At 39.7% G+C, this 20,237-nt stretch overlaps 1 protein-coding gene across 1 annotated transcript in view; it reads right to left on the bottom strand.

The window, feature by feature from the left end:
* Positions 1-1,421: 1,421 nt before the first annotated feature.
* LOC115213973 (zinc transporter 7-B) overlaps positions 1,422-20,237 on the bottom strand; it is a 37,877-nt gene continuing 19,061 nt past the window's right edge. Inside the window, exons 5-11 of the mRNA XM_029782982.2 lie at positions 16,911-17,028; positions 16,270-16,323; positions 15,554-15,682; positions 11,713-11,848; positions 9,722-9,812; positions 8,761-8,910; positions 1,422-3,579 (exon numbers count right to left, since the gene is read on the bottom strand). Coding sequence (XP_029638842.1) covers positions 3,532-3,579; positions 8,761-8,910; positions 9,722-9,812; positions 11,713-11,848; positions 15,554-15,682; positions 16,270-16,323; positions 16,911-17,028 — 726 coding nt within the window. The 3' untranslated portion in view covers positions 1,422-3,531. The remainder of the gene's footprint in view (positions 3,580-8,760; positions 8,911-9,721; positions 9,813-11,712; positions 11,849-15,553; positions 15,683-16,269; positions 16,324-16,910; positions 17,029-20,237) is intronic.

Genomic DNA, 20,237 nt, shown 5'->3' with positions numbered 1-20,237 from the left:
GCCACACGGTTTGGGGTTCAGCCCCGCCGCTACATGACACCTTGGGCAAGTGTCTTCTGCAATAGTCTCGGATGTGAATTTTTTTCTTCCCATGAGAGTTCCGGGCCCCAGTAATGAACTCATTTGCATACAGCCAATCAGAGCTCACCTTGACCTTGTTGTCAAGTTAACAAACACACTCTACCAGGTAAACTCAAGACAAAGAGCGGTCTTATAAGACGACCGATCGCCAAGTTCTGCCTGATTTTAGAAGGAGACAAGTAATTAGATGGGTTTGCATCTATACCTGTTATCGGATTTTGTTAGGGCCCCTTATGGTAAAGATGTGGATGGAGAAAATGTGGGTAGAGGGTGATGTGCTAGCAACCCTCTCCTCTTACTGTTTTACAAAGTAAACAACAACACAAATAACTACGCAGAGACAGCCATGGTTGGAACAGGAACAAGAAGCATTCTTAAAAGAGAAAAGAAGCATAGATGAGCTCTGATTGGCTGTATGCAAATGATTCATAACTAGGGTCCAGAACTCTCGTGGGGAAAAAAAATTTGATTCCCAGACTGACCAATGCTTTGTGAATGGATTTGGTAGTTGGAAACTGCATAAAATCCCATGGCTCTTATTGCACACTACACCACACTAAACTAGGATTGGACAATGCTCAGATATTGGTGTCCAGTTTGGGGAGGTCCAGGTGCAGACGCACACAGGTATATCAAATTTCATACAGCACAAAATCTTTATTAAACCCTATCTCCACCTTTACAGAATGTGACATAATCATCAGATGGCAACTAAGACCAGCTACACTTGAGGAAGGGAGATTATCTTCAGAATCGAATGTTCTTCCAAAGTCAAAATACCATCAAGGAAAAAGACAGGTTTGTTGTCTGGAAATAAGACAGTTGTGGACACATGTTTCTGCCTCAGTAGCTGTCATCAGCACAGCAATCATCCTAACCTTTGTCCAGCAGCCAAGAGAAAAACACAATTATGGCAAAGGTAATTGTGACGTTAGTTAAATAAAAACGAACACAAGGAAGTTACTCAGAATGGCCAGAAACATATGGAGGGGCCAGGGTGGATTCTGGGGTAACAAGGTTGTTTCCTTTTAGATCAAAATTAAACCATTTGTTGAATAGAGATTAATGAAGTCGTAGGGTCAATATGATTGACCAAAACGATGGGAATGAGGTCAAGTGGCCACCAGGCATTGTTGCAGGTCAAAGACAGAAACCAGTAACAGAACAGAAAAACATTCAGTTAGTAAACAGAAAATAAAATGAAACCCTTTTTTTTTTTTTTTAAAGGCTTCAGAAATGTGTTAATAAACAAATTTCAGAAAGAAAATTTAACAAGTCAAAAACAAAAGAAAAAAAATGCTTTTGTTTGATGTAAACAAAAATAACAATTTAAACTAGAATTTTGAATATATTGAAAACATTTTATTATATAATTGTCCATAAGCACTTACAGGGCCTTACAGGGCATTGACCCTTATGATGGATTTAGTTTATTAAAAAATAAAATTCATGGGAAGTCTATCATTTGATTATTCTGGACAGTTTCTTTCTGTTTATGAATATGTTAAGAGTTGTTCTGATTTGGCAATTGGCTTCGTCTGAGATTGTTCTTGTGTTCTCTGATAAACAATTCTGTTTTAATCTGCAATAGTGTTATATATATATATATATATATATATATTCTATGTATTCTATCGTATAGCAGTAATGCACAGTCTTTTACAGAAGGTGCTCCACTAGATTCATGAAGAAAAGTGCACAAACCACCACATGTGAATTTACTTTTCCTTGCATATTACAACATGGTAGGACATAAACTCAATGTGGACCCTTAAAAATTTGAGGGTCCTCAAAGGAATATCCCAAATGGTGGTCTATGGGGAGGGACCGAGCTGTGCATCACTGCTCGAATGTGTCAAAATTTAAATTATACATCATTGGAATGGTATATTCTCAGTGAAATAAGTGATAGAGATGTATAATGAAATATTTTGACACACTCTTTAGCATAGAATAATATTTTATAAAACAAAATGGAAATGAATACAATGATGCATGAATGTATGCTTGATAAAACTATCACTCTCCGCCAACATTATTATTATTATTATAAATTTTTAAATGATTCTTGTTTTGAAACTGGTCGCAATATCTTTACTGACTTTTCCACAAATGTTGCAATCTGAATTTTTACTCGAAATTTGTTCAAAGCAAATAAAATATGGCAATTTAGAACAAACATAAATATCTGCAACTAAATAATAATTCTTTTTAAATGACTAAGAAGTGTTAATTTGTTGCTCAGTTCAATATTTTCCCTAGATTGTAAAAATCCTTAGGATTGATGTTTATCCCTGGTTTCCAAAATATTGAGAAGTGAGATAAATATTCCCTTGGATAGATTGCTGAACCATCACAAACAGACTTCCTTTCAAAGAAGTTGAACTCAGCACTTCCAACAACAAGCTACTCACTAATCGCAAAGTGGTACCACTGTAAACAGCAATGAATTATTACTGACTGTACATTCTGAGAACTAGGTGGACTTGTCAATTCATTAAGTGTCCCAGCAAAAGACAACAAGATGATACCAACTGGTATCTCCACCTATATTCATCCTTATTTCACTGTTCTTACAATGAGTAGAATATTCTCCCTAGGAGAGCTTGTGTTGTAATCAGAACTATTTCACTAATGTCTGATTAGTGCTAGGAAGAACTTGAACGAAATAAGAATGCCCAAAAGTTGTAATTTCTAACCTAATTAATTCCTTTAACATTGAAGAATTAATATAAGCAGCAGTAAACAAAAATATATTCGCTGAATGTAATGAAAATTTAGTTTAGAAACACCATTTTTATTGAAGATATATAATTATATCGCATGTCCTTTTAGGTAAAAGCAAATTAGTGCTTTAATCCTGCTAAATAAGATAGAAATAATCCCAGTAAATTTAAAGTATATATATATATATATGTATAACAAAAAATATTCCAAGGGTGACAAGTTCAAAAGAAGCCTGGTCTGACCACGTAGAATAAAGAACTCAACGAAAAGTCTGAGAGTGAATAAAATATTTAATCTATTATCGTTAGTCCAACAAAACATATTTTGTTGGTCAAATGATTCCAGACTAAATACCTTATAATAAAAAAATATAATTAAAAAATAGAGATCAAGAAAGATATTTTTGTGTTTTTTTTATTATTCTTATTTCTCTGCTAGAGTTCTTTTAGATGTAGACTTCTCAAGATTTTGAAATAAATCTGTACAAAAGTACAGTTCCTGATTGAGAAACATGCATTGAATTCCTTCGTAAAAAGAAACTTTAAAGTCAGGAACCAAGACGGTAAATTCCAGATCAAAGCAAAAGTTTTGATAGATTCTCACAGACCCAGCCTCATTCACACAGCATAAAAATAAAGACAATCATAACCAACTAAATCCATTGTGATTCCTCTGTTCTTGAACATTCAGATCTCTTCAAACATCATAAAGGAAGAAATGCCATTACATGGCTGTATGGTCAAGTTGGACATAGAGTTGACGAACACCAGCCTGGAACGGAAAAGTGGGAAACAAAAGAGTTGTTGAGAGCAGGAATATTTGAATGTATGGTTAACTGTTATCAAAAGCAATACAATCTTGTTTACTCTCTTACTTGTTGCAGTCATTTGACTGCGGCCATGCTGGAGCACCGCCTTTAGTCGAGCAAATCAAGCCCAGGACTTATTCTTTGTAAGACTAGCACTTATTCTATTGTTCCCTTTAGCCGAACTGCTAAGTTACAGGGATGTCAACACACCAGAATCGGATGTCAAGTGATGGTGGGGGAGGGGACAAACAGAATAGACAAATATGTATATTTATATCATCATCATCATTTAACGTCCGCTTTCCATGCTAGCATGGGTTGGACGGTTCAACTGGGGTCTGGGGAGCCCGAAAGCTGCACCAGTCCAGTCAGATCTGGCAGTGTTTCTACAGCTGGATGCCCTTCCTAACGCCAACCACTCCGAGAGTGTAGTGGGTGATTTTATGTGCCACCGACACAGGTGCCAGACGAGGCTGACAAAACGGCCACGCTCGGATGGTGTTTTTTATGTGCCACCGACACAGGTGCCAGACGAGGCTGGCAGACGGCCACGCTCGGATGGTGTTTTTTATGTGCCACCGACACAGGTGCCAGACGAGGCTGGCAGACGGCCACGCTCGGATGGTGTTTTTATGTGCCACCGACACAGGTGCCAGACGAGGCTGGCAGACGGCCACGCTCGGATGGTGTTTTTATGTGCCACCGACACAGGTGCCAGATGAGGCTGGCAAACGGCCACGATCGGATGGTGCTTGTTACGTGCCCACAGCACGGAGGCCAGTCGATGCGGTACTGGCTACGGCCACGTTCGGATGGTTTTCTTATGTGCCACGTGCCACCGGCACTGGTACCACAAAGATACATATTCCATTGATGTTCATCTATTTTGATTTGTTTTGATTTGATATATATATATATATATATATATATAGGCGCAGGAGTGGCTGTGTGGTAAGTAGCTTGCTAATCAGCCACATGGTTCTGGGTTCAGTCCCACTGCATGGCATCTTGGGCAAGTGTCTTCTGCTATAGCCCGGGCCGACCAATGCCTTGTGAGTGGACTTGGTAGACGGAAACTGAAAGAAGCCTGTCTGTGTTTGTTCCCCTAGCATTGCTTGACAACCGATGCTGGTGTGTTTACGTCCCCGTCACTTAGTGGTTTGGCAAAAGAGACCGATAGAATAAGTACTGGGCTTACAAAGAATAAGTCCTGGGGTCGATTTGCTCGACTAAAGGCGGTGCTCCAGCATGGCCGCAGTCAAATGACAGAAACAAGTAAAAGAGAGTATATACAGGGTGGCCAAAAAGTAGGTTGACGGCTATCATGTCGGCACTTTAAATTACTTTTAAAACATTTTATTACATTTAAATTTCTATCTTGCAATTAACAAAACTAGCATAAAATAACAATTTCAAATCATCATCATCATCATCATCATTGTTTAACGTCCGTTCTCCATGGGTTGGACGGTTCGACCAGGGATCTGGGAAGCCAGAAGGCTGCACCAGGCTCCAGTCTGATCTGGCAGTGTTTCTACAGCTGGATGCCCTTCCTAACGCCAACCACTCCGTGAGTGTAGTGGGTGCTTTTTACGTGCCACCTGCACAGGTGCCAGGCGGGGCTGGCAACGGCCACGGTCAGATTGGTGTATTTTATGTGCCATAATTAAGATCTAAACTGCAAAAGACATAGTTGAATAATTGTAAACCTACTTTTGGGCCACCCTGTATGTGTGTATGTATATCATCATCATTGTTTAACATCCGATTTGACTGAGGACTGGCAAACCAGATGGCTGCACCAGGCGCCAATCTTGATCTGGCAGAGTTTCTACAGCTGGATGCCCTTGTATGTATGTATGTGTGTGTGTATATGTATATGACCGTTGCCAGCGCCGCCCCGACTGGCCTCGTGCCACTGGCACGTAAAAAGCACCATCCGTTCGTGTCCGTTGCCAGCCTCGCCTGGCCCCCGTGCCGGTGGCACATAAAAGCACCATCCGTTCGTGGCCATTTGCCAGCTCTGTCTGGCACCTGTGCGGGTGGCACGTAAAAAGCACCCACTACACTCACGGAGTGGTTGGCGTTAGGAAGGGCATCCAGCCGTAGAAACACTGCCAGATCTAACTGGGCCTGATGAAGCCTTCCGGCTTCACAGACCCGAGTTGAACTGTCCAACCCATGCTAGCATGGAAAACGGATGCTAAACGATGATGATATATATACACATTCAGATGAATATGGTACTTAAGATAAAGGTACCAGAATTTTGTATGGTATTATCCATATAAATCAAATGAGGTGATTATAATCAAAATAAGCAACAAGGATATCCAAGGTAGTGTAGTACAATCGTTTCATGCTACTTCATTTTAAAAATATCGAGCAATCTTCAGCCACATATAGAATTTAAAAAAAAATTTTTTTTTTAAATTTTTTTTAATTAAATGGACAATGTACATTTTTATACTTATTCCATTTGCCAATATTACAAAGAGGGTAGATATATAGAAAGAGAGGTTAATTTTATCATTAAGAACATGGTAGTAGAAGGTCTTTCTCCATCTGTAGATTTTTTATCACTGAGTTCACTTTGTTATTGAGATTTATCAATGGGGAGGGGGTTTCTTTATTTGGTTCATTGGAGACAAACAAGAATTTTTCTATTTATAGATAGAGAAAGGGTTAGTACAAATGTCAAAGCCATAAATCCATCCCCATTATGAGGAATTTAACTTTGGCATATTTGAATGTATTTTAGCTAAAGTTAGTAGGCTGAAGCTAGGGAGAATAGAGACTACTAATGCTCTACAGATTTCTAATGTTCTTTACCATTTAACAGCCATAATTCTGTTTGCGAATTCTAAATAAATATACTTAAGATCGTTTTTTTCCCAAAGGATTCTAATAAATTTTAGTATCTTATATAGGGATAGAAAATATAGAAATCATTTCATATTTATACAAATATATATATATCAGATTTTTATTAATATAGATTTATAGTTAGTTAGTAAATAGTGATTTATTTTTATTAATGAGTTAAATTAAAGGAATATGCTAGACATATTTACTACCTATAAAAAAAAACCTTATCAATTAGCACATATATCAAGAGCCTATAAGATATATTAACATGTAATGGAAGGGAGGTAATCAAGATGAACTAAATAATTTCCCTAGATATATGTAATTTATGCAACCCTTTCATAAATCCTTAAATCCTTAAAAGTGTTTTAGCCCGAAGGCCGCGGCCATGCTGGGGCACCACCGCTGGCTGGGGCACCAGTATCAAAAGATTCTAATTTCACTTTATTCAAATTTATTTATATTATAAAATTTCTTAATAATCTATGCAGGTTAAATAAAAGCTAGTATGGTATATTAATTACTTATTTGGTTACAAAATATTAAGATTTCAAAATTTAGGAATGGTCATTATTATTTAAAATACTTAAAAGTATAAAAAATCTTCAGATGGAGAAAGACCTTCAACTACCATGTTCTTAATGACGAAATTAACCTTTCTATATATCTACCCTCTTTGTAATGTTGGCAAATGGAATAAGTATAAAAATGTACATTGTCCATTTAATTTTTTTTTTAAATAAATAAAATTAAAAAATTCTATATGTGGCTGAAGATTGCTTTACATTTTAAAACTGATGTAATACTTACATTGTTTAATAAAATGAAGTAGCATGAAACGATTGTACTATACTACCTTGGATATCCTCGTTGCTTATTTTGATATATATATATGTATGTATGTGACAGGTTTCTTTCAGTTTCCGTCTACCAAATCCACTCACAAGGCTTTGGTCAGCCCTAGGCTATAGTAGAAGACACCTGCCCAAGGTGCCATGCAGTTGGACTGAACCCGGAACCAAATGGTTGATAAGCAAGCTACTTACCACACAACCAACTCCTGCACCCAAATTATGAGAAGGGAAGTGTTTTAATCTGCTTGAGATTATTTGCTATCGCTCAAAGAAGCGTCAACTGTTGACAAATAAAACTAGGAGATAAACATAATTTAATCAGTGAGAATAACAGAATTTGGAAGTTACTGGAGCCAATGTAATCAACTGCCCCTCCCCTCAAAAACTACTGGCTCTGTACCAAAATCATCATCATCATCATTTAACATCTGTTTTCCATTCTGGCATGGGTTAGATGGTGTATATGGAGCTGCAACAGGTCCCATTGTCTGGTTAGGCGTGGTGTCTATGGCTGGATGCCCTTCCTAATGCCAACCACTTTACAGAGTGGACTGGGTGCTTTTCACAGGGCAAAAACCATTATTATTATTGATTAAGGTGGTAAGCTGGCAGAATCGTTAGCACACCAGATGAAATGCCATTAGGCATTCTGAGTTCAAATTCTGCTGAGGTCAGCTTTGCTTTTCATCCTTTTGAGGTCAATAAAATAAATACCTATCTTTACTACCCACAAGGGGCTAAACACAGAGAGGACAAACAAGGACAGACAAACGGATTAAGTCGATTATATTGACCCCCAGTGCGTAACTGGTACTTAATTTATCGACCTCGAAAGGATGAAAGGCAAAGTCGACCTCGGCGGAATTTGAACTCAGAACGTAGCGGCAGACGAAATACGGCTGTGCATTTCACCTGGCGTGCTAACGTTTCTGCCAGCTCGGCACCTTGCGTCAATAAGATAAGTACCAGTCAAACACTGGGGTCCATCTAATTGGCTTCCCCACCCCCACCAGGCCTTGTGCTTATTGTAGAAACAATTATTGTTGTTGTTGTATAAAATTAAATAATGAAATTCATATAAAATTCCTCATCATCATCTTTTAATGTCCACTTTCTATGCTGGCATGGGTTGGACGGTTTGACTGAGGACTGGCAAGCTAGAAGGATGCAGCAGGCCCCAATCTGATCTGGCAAAGTTTCTACAGCTGGATGCCCTTCCTAACGCCAACCACTCTGAGAGTGTAGTGGGTGCTTTTTACGTGCTACCAGCACAGGGGCCAGTCAGGCAGCACTGGCATCGACCATGTTCGAATGGTGCTTTTTATGTTCCACTGCCACGAGGGTCAGTCAGGCAGCACTGGCATCAATCAATGGTGCTTTTTACCTGCCAAATTGAATAGAAGAATAATAATTTCCACTTACCTGTGTAAAAATATTATGAGTTTGACTGAGGACATATTTGGAGTCAACATCATTAGAAACTTCTAATTTTATAGTACCAACATAAACTTCACTGCAAAGAGTCCAGAAATGTGGTTCCTGCACACTGTAAACGCCTTCAAGTTGACTAACCTAAAAGACATCATAAAAGAACGGTTAATTGTTTCAAATTAGATTATGTTAACTTGTTTGAAAGAAGATGTTTTATTGATAAAAATACAATTATTGATGGTGTGATTTTGCACCAATGTCAGAAATAGATGTGGCTGTGTGGCTTCCAGACCACGTGGCTCTGGGTTGAGTCCCATTCTGTGACACCGTGGGCAAGTGTCTTCTGGTATAGCCTTTCGTTGACCAAAGCCTTACGAGTGGATTTGGTGGACAGAAATTGAAGGTAGCTTGTAGTGTGTATTGGTGATCCAGCATGGCCGCATTCAAATGATTGAAACAAATAAAAAATGAAAGATAAATGTGTGTGTGTGTGTTTGGTAGTCTCCCACATAGGATTGACAACCATATTCCCATAACATAGTGGTTCAGCAAAAGAGACTGATAGAATGAGTTTCAGGCTTAAAAAAAAAAGTACTGAAGTCAATTCATTCAACTAAACTTCTTCAAGGCTGTGCCCCAGCATGGCCACAGTCTAATGGCTGAAACAAGTAAAAGAATAAAAGACTAATTCCAAACAACTAAAAACTTGCCAGTTTCAAGCATTTATTGAGATTAACCCTTTTGATACCAACCCGGCTGAAAAACTGGCTCTGAGTACAAATGTCTTGTTTTCAAAAGTTCTGAATTAAAATCTTCCACAATTTATGTTCCTAACACTAGCTGAATGATAACTAAGTTATTTTACTAAATTCTTTGTTATATTTAAAATCAATTAAAAGAAACAGAGAGCATCTCAAAATAAATAGAGTAACGAAAGCGTTAAAGAACATACCCTTTGATAGCATCCAGGTAAAGAGGATTCTAGCTGCCGTGGGGTTTTTTGCATCAGAATTCCTGCTGAGTCTCTCAAAAGTGGTATTACACTAAAAGACAATGAAAGTAATTGTGTTGTTAATATTTACAAAGCCAGCTGACATGGATCTGAAGATGTCGGCTTTCATTGATAGACACCATCACCAGTTAACCTCCACTCTCCATGGTTGCGTAGATCAGACAGAGGTTCTATGACTGGATGCCCATCCTGTCACCAACCCTCACCTATTTCCAATAATAAGAATGATTTGTGTGTGTGCATCTGATTGATTCTGTTGTTGTGAATGACAAAGTTTCAGTAAAATAAAGTGTTAATCATATTCTATGGACACTGACGTGTCTCTTGAGGCCTGCAGGTATCTTGTAAACCTTTTGGCAAATGGGACAAGTTGAGGGCTCAATTGGCTTGAGTGCTTGTGGATAACAAGGCCTGCTTTGCTTCATGCCACAAAACCACAATGACAGCTAAGGTTTGCATTTAGAGGAGCAGCATTCTGCCAGCATGCCTTCATGCTTGCATGAAGTGGGTCCTAATGTTGGGGGTCAACTTTGCTCAAATCATACATATAAGGTTCTGCATGTATATAAATCAGGCCCCACACTAAACACACCAGTAAAACTAGACTTAATTTCCTTTATTAATGACTGAGACCTTTGGAGATATGCTGTGCTTGAGAAGACCTGACAAGCCAAGTGAGACCGTGACCTATGCCAGTGGTGCATAACCAGACCACTTATGAGTAACCTTCAATCATTGGACAATAAACTTTGCTTGCAAAGACCTGCTGAGGCAAGTGAAGTCATTGTCGTGGCCAATGACAGTACCGCCTGATTGCCAGCCGTGCTAGTGGAACGTTAAAAGCACATCCAAGCATGATCGTTGCCAGGGCCACGGATTGGCTCCCATGCTGGTGGCACGTGAAAAGCACCATTCAAGCGTGATCGTTGCCAGAGTCTTCCTACAGGTATGTGAAAAACAACATTTGAGCATGGTCATTGCCAGAACCGCCTGACTGGCCCTAAAGCACCCACTACACTCTTGGAGTGGTTGGTGTTAGGAAGAGCAACCAGCTGTAGAAACTTTGCCAGATCAGATTGGAGCCTGGTGAGGCCTCCTGGCTCACCAGTCCTCAGTCAAACCGTCCAACCCATGCCAGCATGGAAAGCAGAACATTAAACGATGATGATGATGATGAAATACATAACATCATAAAACTGGCAGAATAATCATCATCATCATCGTTTAACGTCCGTTTTCCATGCTGGCATGGGTTGGACGGTTTGACTGGGGACTGGCAAGCCAGAAGGCTGCACCAGGCTCTAATCTGATCTGGCAAAGTTTCTACAGCTGGATGCCCTTCCTAACACCAACTGCTCCAAAAGTGTAGTGTATGCTTTTTACATTGCCACTGGCACGAGGGCCAGTCAGGCGGTACTGGCATCAACCATGCTTGAATGGTGCTTTTTATGTGCCACTGGCATGGAAGCCAAAAGGGTTAAAAGCAATAAGTAGATGTCACTGTGAAGTATGGGAGGGAGGGAGTGTTTAGAGAAAGGGTCTTTCACGGCAGCACATGGAGGATTGGAATGGAATCAGTGCATATAGGAAAATTCTGGATAAAATATTCTGTACACCCTAGCTCACCGATTTACTGATCAAACAATGAGTTAACTGATGAAATAATTAACCAATTATATTATTTACATTTGATGGATATTTGTCCTCATCATGTTTGATGTTAACAACAAACAAGAGGAGGACAAATATCTGTCACATGTAAATAATGTACATAATTCCCCATCCCTTAAATATAGAACTGTATAATTAACCAATTGACTAATAATACTAAAAGAAGTGAAATAGAACCAGTGCATGTGTTTATTATTGGCATACTGTCCTTCCCAAAATACAACGTAATATTGTGTACAATATGAATGAAAATGACTCACCTGACACCTATTAAAGTAGCTATAAACATGGAACATATGGGATCAGCAATCATCCAACCAAACTGATGAATGAGGGCAGAAGAAATTATAACACCAACACTTCCTAATGTATCAGCAACTATATGCAAAAACACACCTGGTGAGAGAAAGGAAAATACATTTTTATGCAAAAACACACCTGGTAAGAGAAACGAAAATATATTTTTATGCAAAAACACACCTGGCGAGAGAAACGAAAATATCATCGTCATTGTTTAATGTCTGCTTTCCATGCTGGCATGGGTTGGACGGTTTGACTGAGGTCTGGAGAGCCAGGAGGCTGCGTCAGGCTCCAATCTGATCTGGCAACGTTTCTACAGCTGGATGCCCTTCTTAACACCAACCACTCTGAGAGGGTAGTTGGTGCTTTTTACGTGCCACTGTTACAGGGGCCAGTCAGGCAGGCCTGGCATCGACCACAATTGGATAAGTACTTTTTATATGCCACCAGCACAGGGGCCAGTCAGGGGGCACTGGCCACAGCTACGATATTGGTTTTACTTGACTCAATAGGTCTTCTCAACCATATCATATCACCCGATGCATCAGGGGCACTCTTAACTGGGCCGGACATGCGATCTCAATTTATTTTTATAAAATCTTATGAAATAAAACTGGTCACTTATTGGAGAAAATAGTTTGACTGGCATAATTTACACTGAAATTGCAATAGTTTCAAATTTTAGAACAAGACCAGCAATTTCAAGGGAAAGTGTTAGTCAATTGCATCAACCCCAGTATTCAACTGGTACTTATTTTATCCCCTCCCCCTCCTTCCGCCCCAAAAATGAAATGCAAAGTCAACCTTAGTGGAATTTGAACTCAGAATGTAAAGACAGAAAAACTGCCACTCAGCATTTTGTCTGGTATGTGCTGACTGTTTCTGCCAGCCCACCTGCTTGATTATGAATAATAAACAGACAAACATAGCAGAAGATAAAATACATGATGTCTCCATTGCTTCTGCCTCGAAAAGCTTATCAAATCACCATCGTCATCATCATCATTTAATGCCCATTTTTTTCTCTGCTTGCAAAGGATGGACAGACCTTCTGTTCCCAGGTAAGGTAATATTTCCCCGTGACCAAACATGTTTTCATGGAAGATTGGAAATGGAGGACAATGCTTGTATAATAAAGACATTCAGGTAAAACTACAATATGAAGGCAAGGAGACAATAACACACACACACACACACACACAGTGGTTCGTTTCTAATCGTCTTTGGTTCTGATGCTGAGCAGGTGACACAGGGGCTTAATTAACGCATGTCAAATGTGCTGCTGTAGAAGAGGAAAGTAAACTAGTTTAACGCTCCATCTGATCTACACACTCCCACTAATGTAGCTGGAATCATTTCGGCACCTGTACTTTAGTCAATATATAACCTCAGCATCATTGGCTGTATTGCTTATTATTGAAGATGTTAGTGTTTCTTTCAAAGAGCTGGTGTTTAGCCAATGAGACATTGCTTAAAACATGACAACACGGAAGGTATATTGATCCTGCTCAGTTTCACTCAAAAGATCCAATAAGATTGAAGCAGAACTGCTGTTTTATCCCAGCTGACTTTTATAACATGGTCCACTCCTTGTACGACATTTTCTAGTTTACAAAAACGTCATATTGCAGTTATCTCCCTTGCTTCATTTAAATTTTAAATAAATATATTTGTTTTTAACAATGTACCAAAGCCCACAGGTATGCCACAAAGGACATGTTGGTCCACTAAATCAAATAGATTGGTCAGTAAATCATTAAAAAACCAAAAAAACTAACTTCTAAATTCTTCCAACCAAAATACAATAGAATTTATTATTTCTAATTTATATTTTACTCTAAACTTCCAGACTCTCGTAATCCCCCTTGATCTACCAAATTTCAGCATTCCTCCTCTCCTAAATGAGCCTCAGTTCAAATCCATTTACTTCCTCCAGTTTGAGCCAGTATATTGATTCGGTTACACTGAAGTTACTCACAGGGACGTGGCTTCTCCAACCACAGCAAAGACAAAATCTCTCTCACTCCATTAAGACAACGTCTCTTAAACACTGTCACACAACAAAACACTACAGCATTTGAAAATTACTATTTTTAAATCTCACAAGAGATATTCAACAACAGTGCTTTGGTGTAAAGATTGTTTGCCAACAAAACATGGCAGTCCTGGTTTAGGACGAATGTTGCTGTAATTTAGCCCCAGGACAGATCGTGTCATATAACCAGCTGGAGACGATGTCTCCTGGAGCTAAATTACAGCAACATTCGTCCTAAACCAGGACTGCCATGTTATGTTGGCAAACAATCTTTACTACTGCAGCATTTCTTTTTAATTTTTGCACTCAACAAGGATGTCACCAGAGTTAAAGTGCTTTTAGAAGAACTCCCTCCATTACAAATAGTCTGTCCCAGGCTTGTGGCCCAGGGATTACACAATCTTTTGATACATCAATTCTCACTGCATTTCCTTTGTGTAGTGCTACAGCTTATCAGAGGGTACAGGTGGTAAAGGCTTTCTGGCAGAAGCCCACAGCCAAACAGGAGATAGGCTTATCCTGTGATTAACATCTAAAGAGACTGACTGCCCTAACAGGCTAAGCACATGATCAACTCTATCTTCTTGTCACCCCAGTTTGTGATTGTAACCCAGAAAGCACAAGATTTCAAAAGACTAATTCAAAGCCTACCTTCCAGATGAGCTGCTAACAGGGACTAATTAATTGGCTAACAGGGACTAATTAATTAGCTAATAGCAACCCCGTCATCGATTCCTCTTTCCCACCCCACAAATAACAACCCAAACCAACAAAACCTTATTAAATTCAAAAATCATTTCTCCTTCCTCTTGGCAAACATTCAAAGAATTAAATCAAACTCGGAACCCTGTCCTGTATTTCCTAGCAGTACACAAACAACACATCCCATTCCTCTTTGAAGTACCTTTCTCTCCTCTTCTCCACAGCCCAAGGCCACCACATTCGGTAATTTTGCTGTGAACGATGAAGTCAGCACATATGGAGAATCCGCTCTTTCCAAAACTCACATGGCTTCAGAAACAATCCTTCCCGGTCATTCCAGTTCCTTCCACCAACTTCCTCCAAGTATCTCGCAACTGATTATTGGTTATGCTAAACATATACCAAAATCTGTCCATCTATAAACCAAACAAAACAATTAATTGCAAAGTCTTTGAAATTGTCTATCATATTCTTGACAGACACCTCAACAGAGAGTCTCAAAGAGATTTATTCTTCAACCAGTTGACCAACAAACTCTCAAGAATTACTTCATCATTCGATAGCAATTTAGACAAATCATCACCATCGTTTAAAGTCCATTTTCCAAGCCAGCATGGGTTGGATGGTTTGACAGGAGCTGGCATGGGTGGAGGGTTTGACAGGAGCTGGCCAGCTGGATGGTTTGACAGGAGCTGGCATGGGTGGAGGGTTTGACAGGAGCTGGCAAACCCGTGACAAGGCTCCAGTTGTTTATTTTGGCATGGATTCTACAACTGGACGCCTTTTCTAATGCCAACCACTTTACAAAGATTACTGGGTGCTTTCTATGTGACACCAGCACCAGTGCGCTTTATGTGGCACAAATAGGGGTACTTTTTATGTGGCACCAGCATGGGTGCATTTTATAGGGTACCAGCACAGGTGCTTTTCAAAAATTTTTTGCTGTAATCTAAAAGAAATAATCAAAGAATTTTATGCTGTACCAAATTAGTAACTCGTCTAATTCTAAATAATTAACAGGAAAAAAGAAAAAAAGCAACAAAAAAGGGGGTAAAAATCCAGACCTTGCATAATTTGTTTCTGTGACACCTGAGATGATCTTGCGGGTGAATTATTACAAGGCTTCTTATCATGGTCGTGGCTGTGACAATGGTTATGATTATGATTGTGTTCATGGCTGGAAACTTCTAAACCTGAAACAAAATCATTGTACAATTCATTAATGCAAACGACCAAACAGAAATTAGTAAATAACATCATTGGTGAAACTACATTTCATACTAAACTGGTAACAAGACTTTTGGCTGAAGAATTTCTGCAAAAGAATTAATCAGGGATTTTCATTCTTTTACTTGTTTGAGTCATTTGACTGCGGCCATGCTGGAACACCACCTTTAGTCAAGCAAACTGATCCCAGGACTTATTCATTGTAAGCCTAGTACTTATTCTATCAGTCTCTTTTGCCAAACTGCTAAGTTACAGGGGATGTAAATACACCAACATTGGTTGTCAGTTATTCTGTGCTGATGAAGGGAAATAACCTGGAAATCGCAATACACACATTGTTTTGAGCTGAGTGGGGATGCTAGATTCCCTTGTTCGAAAAATGTAAGGACACAGGTTATGTCATATAGCCAGCTGGAGACAATGTCTCCTGGGGCTAAATTACAGCAACATTTGTCCTAAACCAGGACTGCCATGTTATGTTGGCAAATAATCTTTACTACAAACAATTTTTAAAATAAAATATCAGCATTTACAATACTGAAAGACTACTTACCAAATCCATGGCTATGTGTGTGTCCATGAGAGGGTCCATGGGAATGTCCATGGTCTAAATAGAAATATGAAGAATAAATTAAATACTGGTTTCAAATTTTGGCACAAGGCCAGCAATTCTAGGGGAGGGGAAAAGTCAATTACATCGACCCCAATACTATACTGGTCCTTATTGTATTGACCCCACAAAGGATGAAAGGTGAAGTCAACCTCGGCAGAATCTCATCTCAGAAGAGAGTAAAATTAAATGTTAAAATAATGTGTATTTAAAATGAGAAATTATATAAGTGCCATCATATAATGGTAAGGTGGCTGGTGAATTGGGCAGAGACAATACAGGGTCTGAGAGGATTCTTTAGATTTGCCAAAGACAACTTGTTTAGGGTTGGTAAAGGGGTTGGTGTGAGGAAAGGCATCTAGACACAGTAACCAATCCTAAAATGAGATACTGGAGGAAGACGGTGGTTTTCCCATCTTTCGGGTCAGCATGGGATGTGGGTATGATGACGATGATGGAAATGATGATGATGGCGATAGTGGTGGTGGTGGTGACGATGTAAAGCAGGAGAAATGAAGAGGAAGACGAAAATTAATAAAGTGAAAATTGAAAATGCAGGAAAAAAACCCCCCTGTCAAGCTTACCTCCTCCGTGGGCGTGGCCATGTTGGAAGGCAAAAATTCCAATCAAGTTGACAAGAAATCCTAATACAGATACAACAAACAACCGCTCATGCTTCACTTCGGGAGGTTCAACCGCTCTCTACAATAGAAGAGAAAGTCACTTTGTTACAGGGATATAAATGCAAGTGAAGACACCAGAAGAAATCGTCCACAGCTAGGACCAGTTCTAAGGCAAAAAAGGGAATTTGACCCTTTTGCATTCAGATTATTCTGTCAAATGTAATCCATGTTTATTCAAATTGTTTTATATAAATCCTGCATTATCTCACAGCTTTTGAGATTTCAATGATGTGTATGGTTATTTTAAGAATGATATTCTAGGGTAGGTGTGTGAGGCCAGGGAGAATATTTGGGCCCCAGATATGGCCTTTTTAAATACTAAATGGGTCAGGCTAATATTACCATAAATACCTACCAATATCTGTAAACTACTGACAAGATACTTTCTCAGAGGCAGAGTTAATTTTAATAAATCAAGAATTTATGTTGTAAGGCATTTGATAGACCTGTATTTGTCAGGCGTTTTGCGGTTTTGCTTTTCCCAAATACATACAATTGGTCACTGAATTATTTCCCTTTGCTCATTTTTATTTAAATTATGCAAATCACTAACAGCTCCACACGTGTTTTACCCTATTTGTATAAGACGAAACTGTAGAGAAAGAAGTGTCATAATTAGAAACATATTTTTCCATGAAACGTGGAAGTTAATTAGAAAATAGATTTTCTGTTACAGAATTCCACATTATGTCAAGACTTTCAAAAGCACAACACTTGTTACCTAGGAGATGCCTGTAGTTATTTAAATAAAACCTAATAATTAATATCACTATCATTAGTTAAGGACGAAATCCATCAGTGCTGTAGTCAGTGCGGTGGGCACATGACAAACCCCATCCGATCGTGGCCGTTCGCCAGCCTCATCTAGCACCTGTGTCGGTGGGACATAAAAACACCATCCGAAGACCGGCAAGACTAGTCAGGCCATAACCCATGGCCCCTACCTGGGACGTAGTCAGTCCACCTGTGCATACCTTCCTTCTTGTGACACTTGTGAAGACCTGTTGAGGCAAGTGAAAATCAAATCAAAACAATCAAAATAGATGAACATCAATGGAATTTGTATCCTTGTGGTACCAGTGCCGGTGGCACGTGGCACACAAGAAAACCATCCGAACGTGGCCGTAGCCAGTACCGCATCGACTGGCCTCCGTGCTGTGGGCACGTAACAAGCACCATCCGATCGTGGCCGTTTTGCCAGCCTCATCTGGCACCTGTGTCGGTGGCACATAAAAACACCATCCGAGCGTGGCCGTCTGCCAGCCTCGTCTGGCACCTGTGTCGGTGGCACATAAAAACACCATCCGAGCGTGGCCGTTTTGCCAGCCTCGTCTGGCACCTGTGTCGGTGGCACATAAAATCACCCACTACACTCTCGGAGTGGTTGGCGTTAGGAAGGGCATCCAGCTGTAGAAACACTGCCAGATCTGACTGGACTGGTGCAGCTTTCGGGCTCCCCAGACCCCAGTTGAACCGTCCAACCCATGCTAGCATGGAAGGCGGACGTTAAATGATGATGATGATGATGATGATTATTATATTAATTGTCGTGTCCTGGGTATGACTTTAAACTGGATCCGGTAGTGAGACCCTGGTTCAGGAGTTCTAAGTGTTTAACAAGCATGGAACCACATCTTGGCCCCTATTTTCCCTGAGATCTATTTTGACCAGGTGTAGTTGTGTCAGACATGATCCCAGTTATGGAATTATTAGCAAATTATGGAACTGCCTCTGACACCCAAATGGAGCCAGGAAAGACATGACCCTTCAGCTCTTTAGCTGTTTATCTAAGTAAAGGTAACTCCATACAAATCTCGTGTCCTGATACCTAATGAGGTTGTGGCACTTGATGCAATAGACCACTGGTTCCCAACCTTTGCAGGACCAAGGACCCCTTTTATTTAAATAAGTTTTCACACAGGACCCTTTTAATATGCTTATTCTTGTGTGTATATATAAATGTGTGAAGTTTTGAATTTAGTTCACGGAACCCCCGTAGTACCTTTGGCAGACCACAGGTTGGGAACCACTGCAGTTGACCAATGCAAGTTTGGAGGTACGAAAGAGCAAGACTGACTCTGCACAAACCCAGCAAAACATCAGCAATATCAAAATCAAATCAAATGGAAATTGTAGTTGCGATACCTGTGCCGGTAGCACGTAAAAAGCACCATCTGAACGTGGCCGATGCCAGTGCCACTTTGACTGGATTCCATGCCGGTGGCATGTAAAGAGCACCATCCGATCGTGGTCAATGTCAGCTCTTCTGGCCTCGTGCCGGTGGCATGTAAAAAGCATCCACTACACTCTCGGAGTGGTTGGCATTAGGAAGAGCATCTAGCTGTAGAAACCTTGCCAGATCAGACTGAGGGCCTGGTGCAGCCTCCTGGCTTCCCAGACCCCAGTCAAACCGTCCAATCCATACTAGCATGGAAAGCGGACGTTAAACGATGATGATGAGGTTGTTCAGCAAAGCAAAACACCAGCATCTGTAACATTACGCTTTCTTCAGAAGTGCAGTGGTGGGAGGGAAAGAAGCAAGGGGATACAGGTAGAGGATGTTACTGGATGTCTTCAGCTTTGACCCTGCACACCGGTGGCCATAGGGCAATGGTCATTTTCCATAAACTTGGTAGCAGTGTCTTGCTGGACCCTTATCCATCAAAGCAAAGAGGGACTCCACCACCAAATTAAAATTTGATTATAAGATCATCAAGAAACTCATCTTAATTATGGAACATATTACCAACAGAATGGCTGAAAGCTTGAGGTCTGGGGCAGTGCTTCTCAAACCATCAGATGTGGTGAACTGGCAGTTTTTTTCCCCAATGTGCCAGGCACCGATAATATTTCTTAGCAATATTAATTTATACCAGAAACAATATATATAATGAATGAAATAAAAGTTGACAATTTTTTTCATCTTATATCTATTTTGTAAACAAATAATACAATATTACATAAAGCGTTTTATAACGTTTCTTTCTTTTCTGAAAACTCGTTGCGTACCGGCAGCTGGTGGCTCGCAGACCACCACTTTGACTAGCACTGTCCTAGAGGATCGATATACAGGGTGCGGCAGAAGGCCCTTTTGTATGTGAATTTTCTAGGTTCTAACTGAGTCTCTTTCTAATTTCTTAAAAACTTCTGCAATTTTTTTTCCTTAGTTTATTATTCGTTTCTTTAAGTAAATCAATAAATTTGTGTTCAATAAAAAAGTTACTTAAT

The sequence above is a fragment of the Octopus sinensis genome, linkage group LG7, assembly GCF_006345805.1.
Source record: "Octopus sinensis linkage group LG7, ASM634580v1, whole genome shotgun sequence".
Lineage (NCBI taxonomy): Eukaryota > Metazoa > Mollusca > Cephalopoda > Octopoda > Octopodidae > Octopus > Octopus sinensis.
The sequence above is the reverse complement of the archived record's forward strand: the minus strand, read 5'-3'. Positions and strand labels throughout refer to the sequence as shown.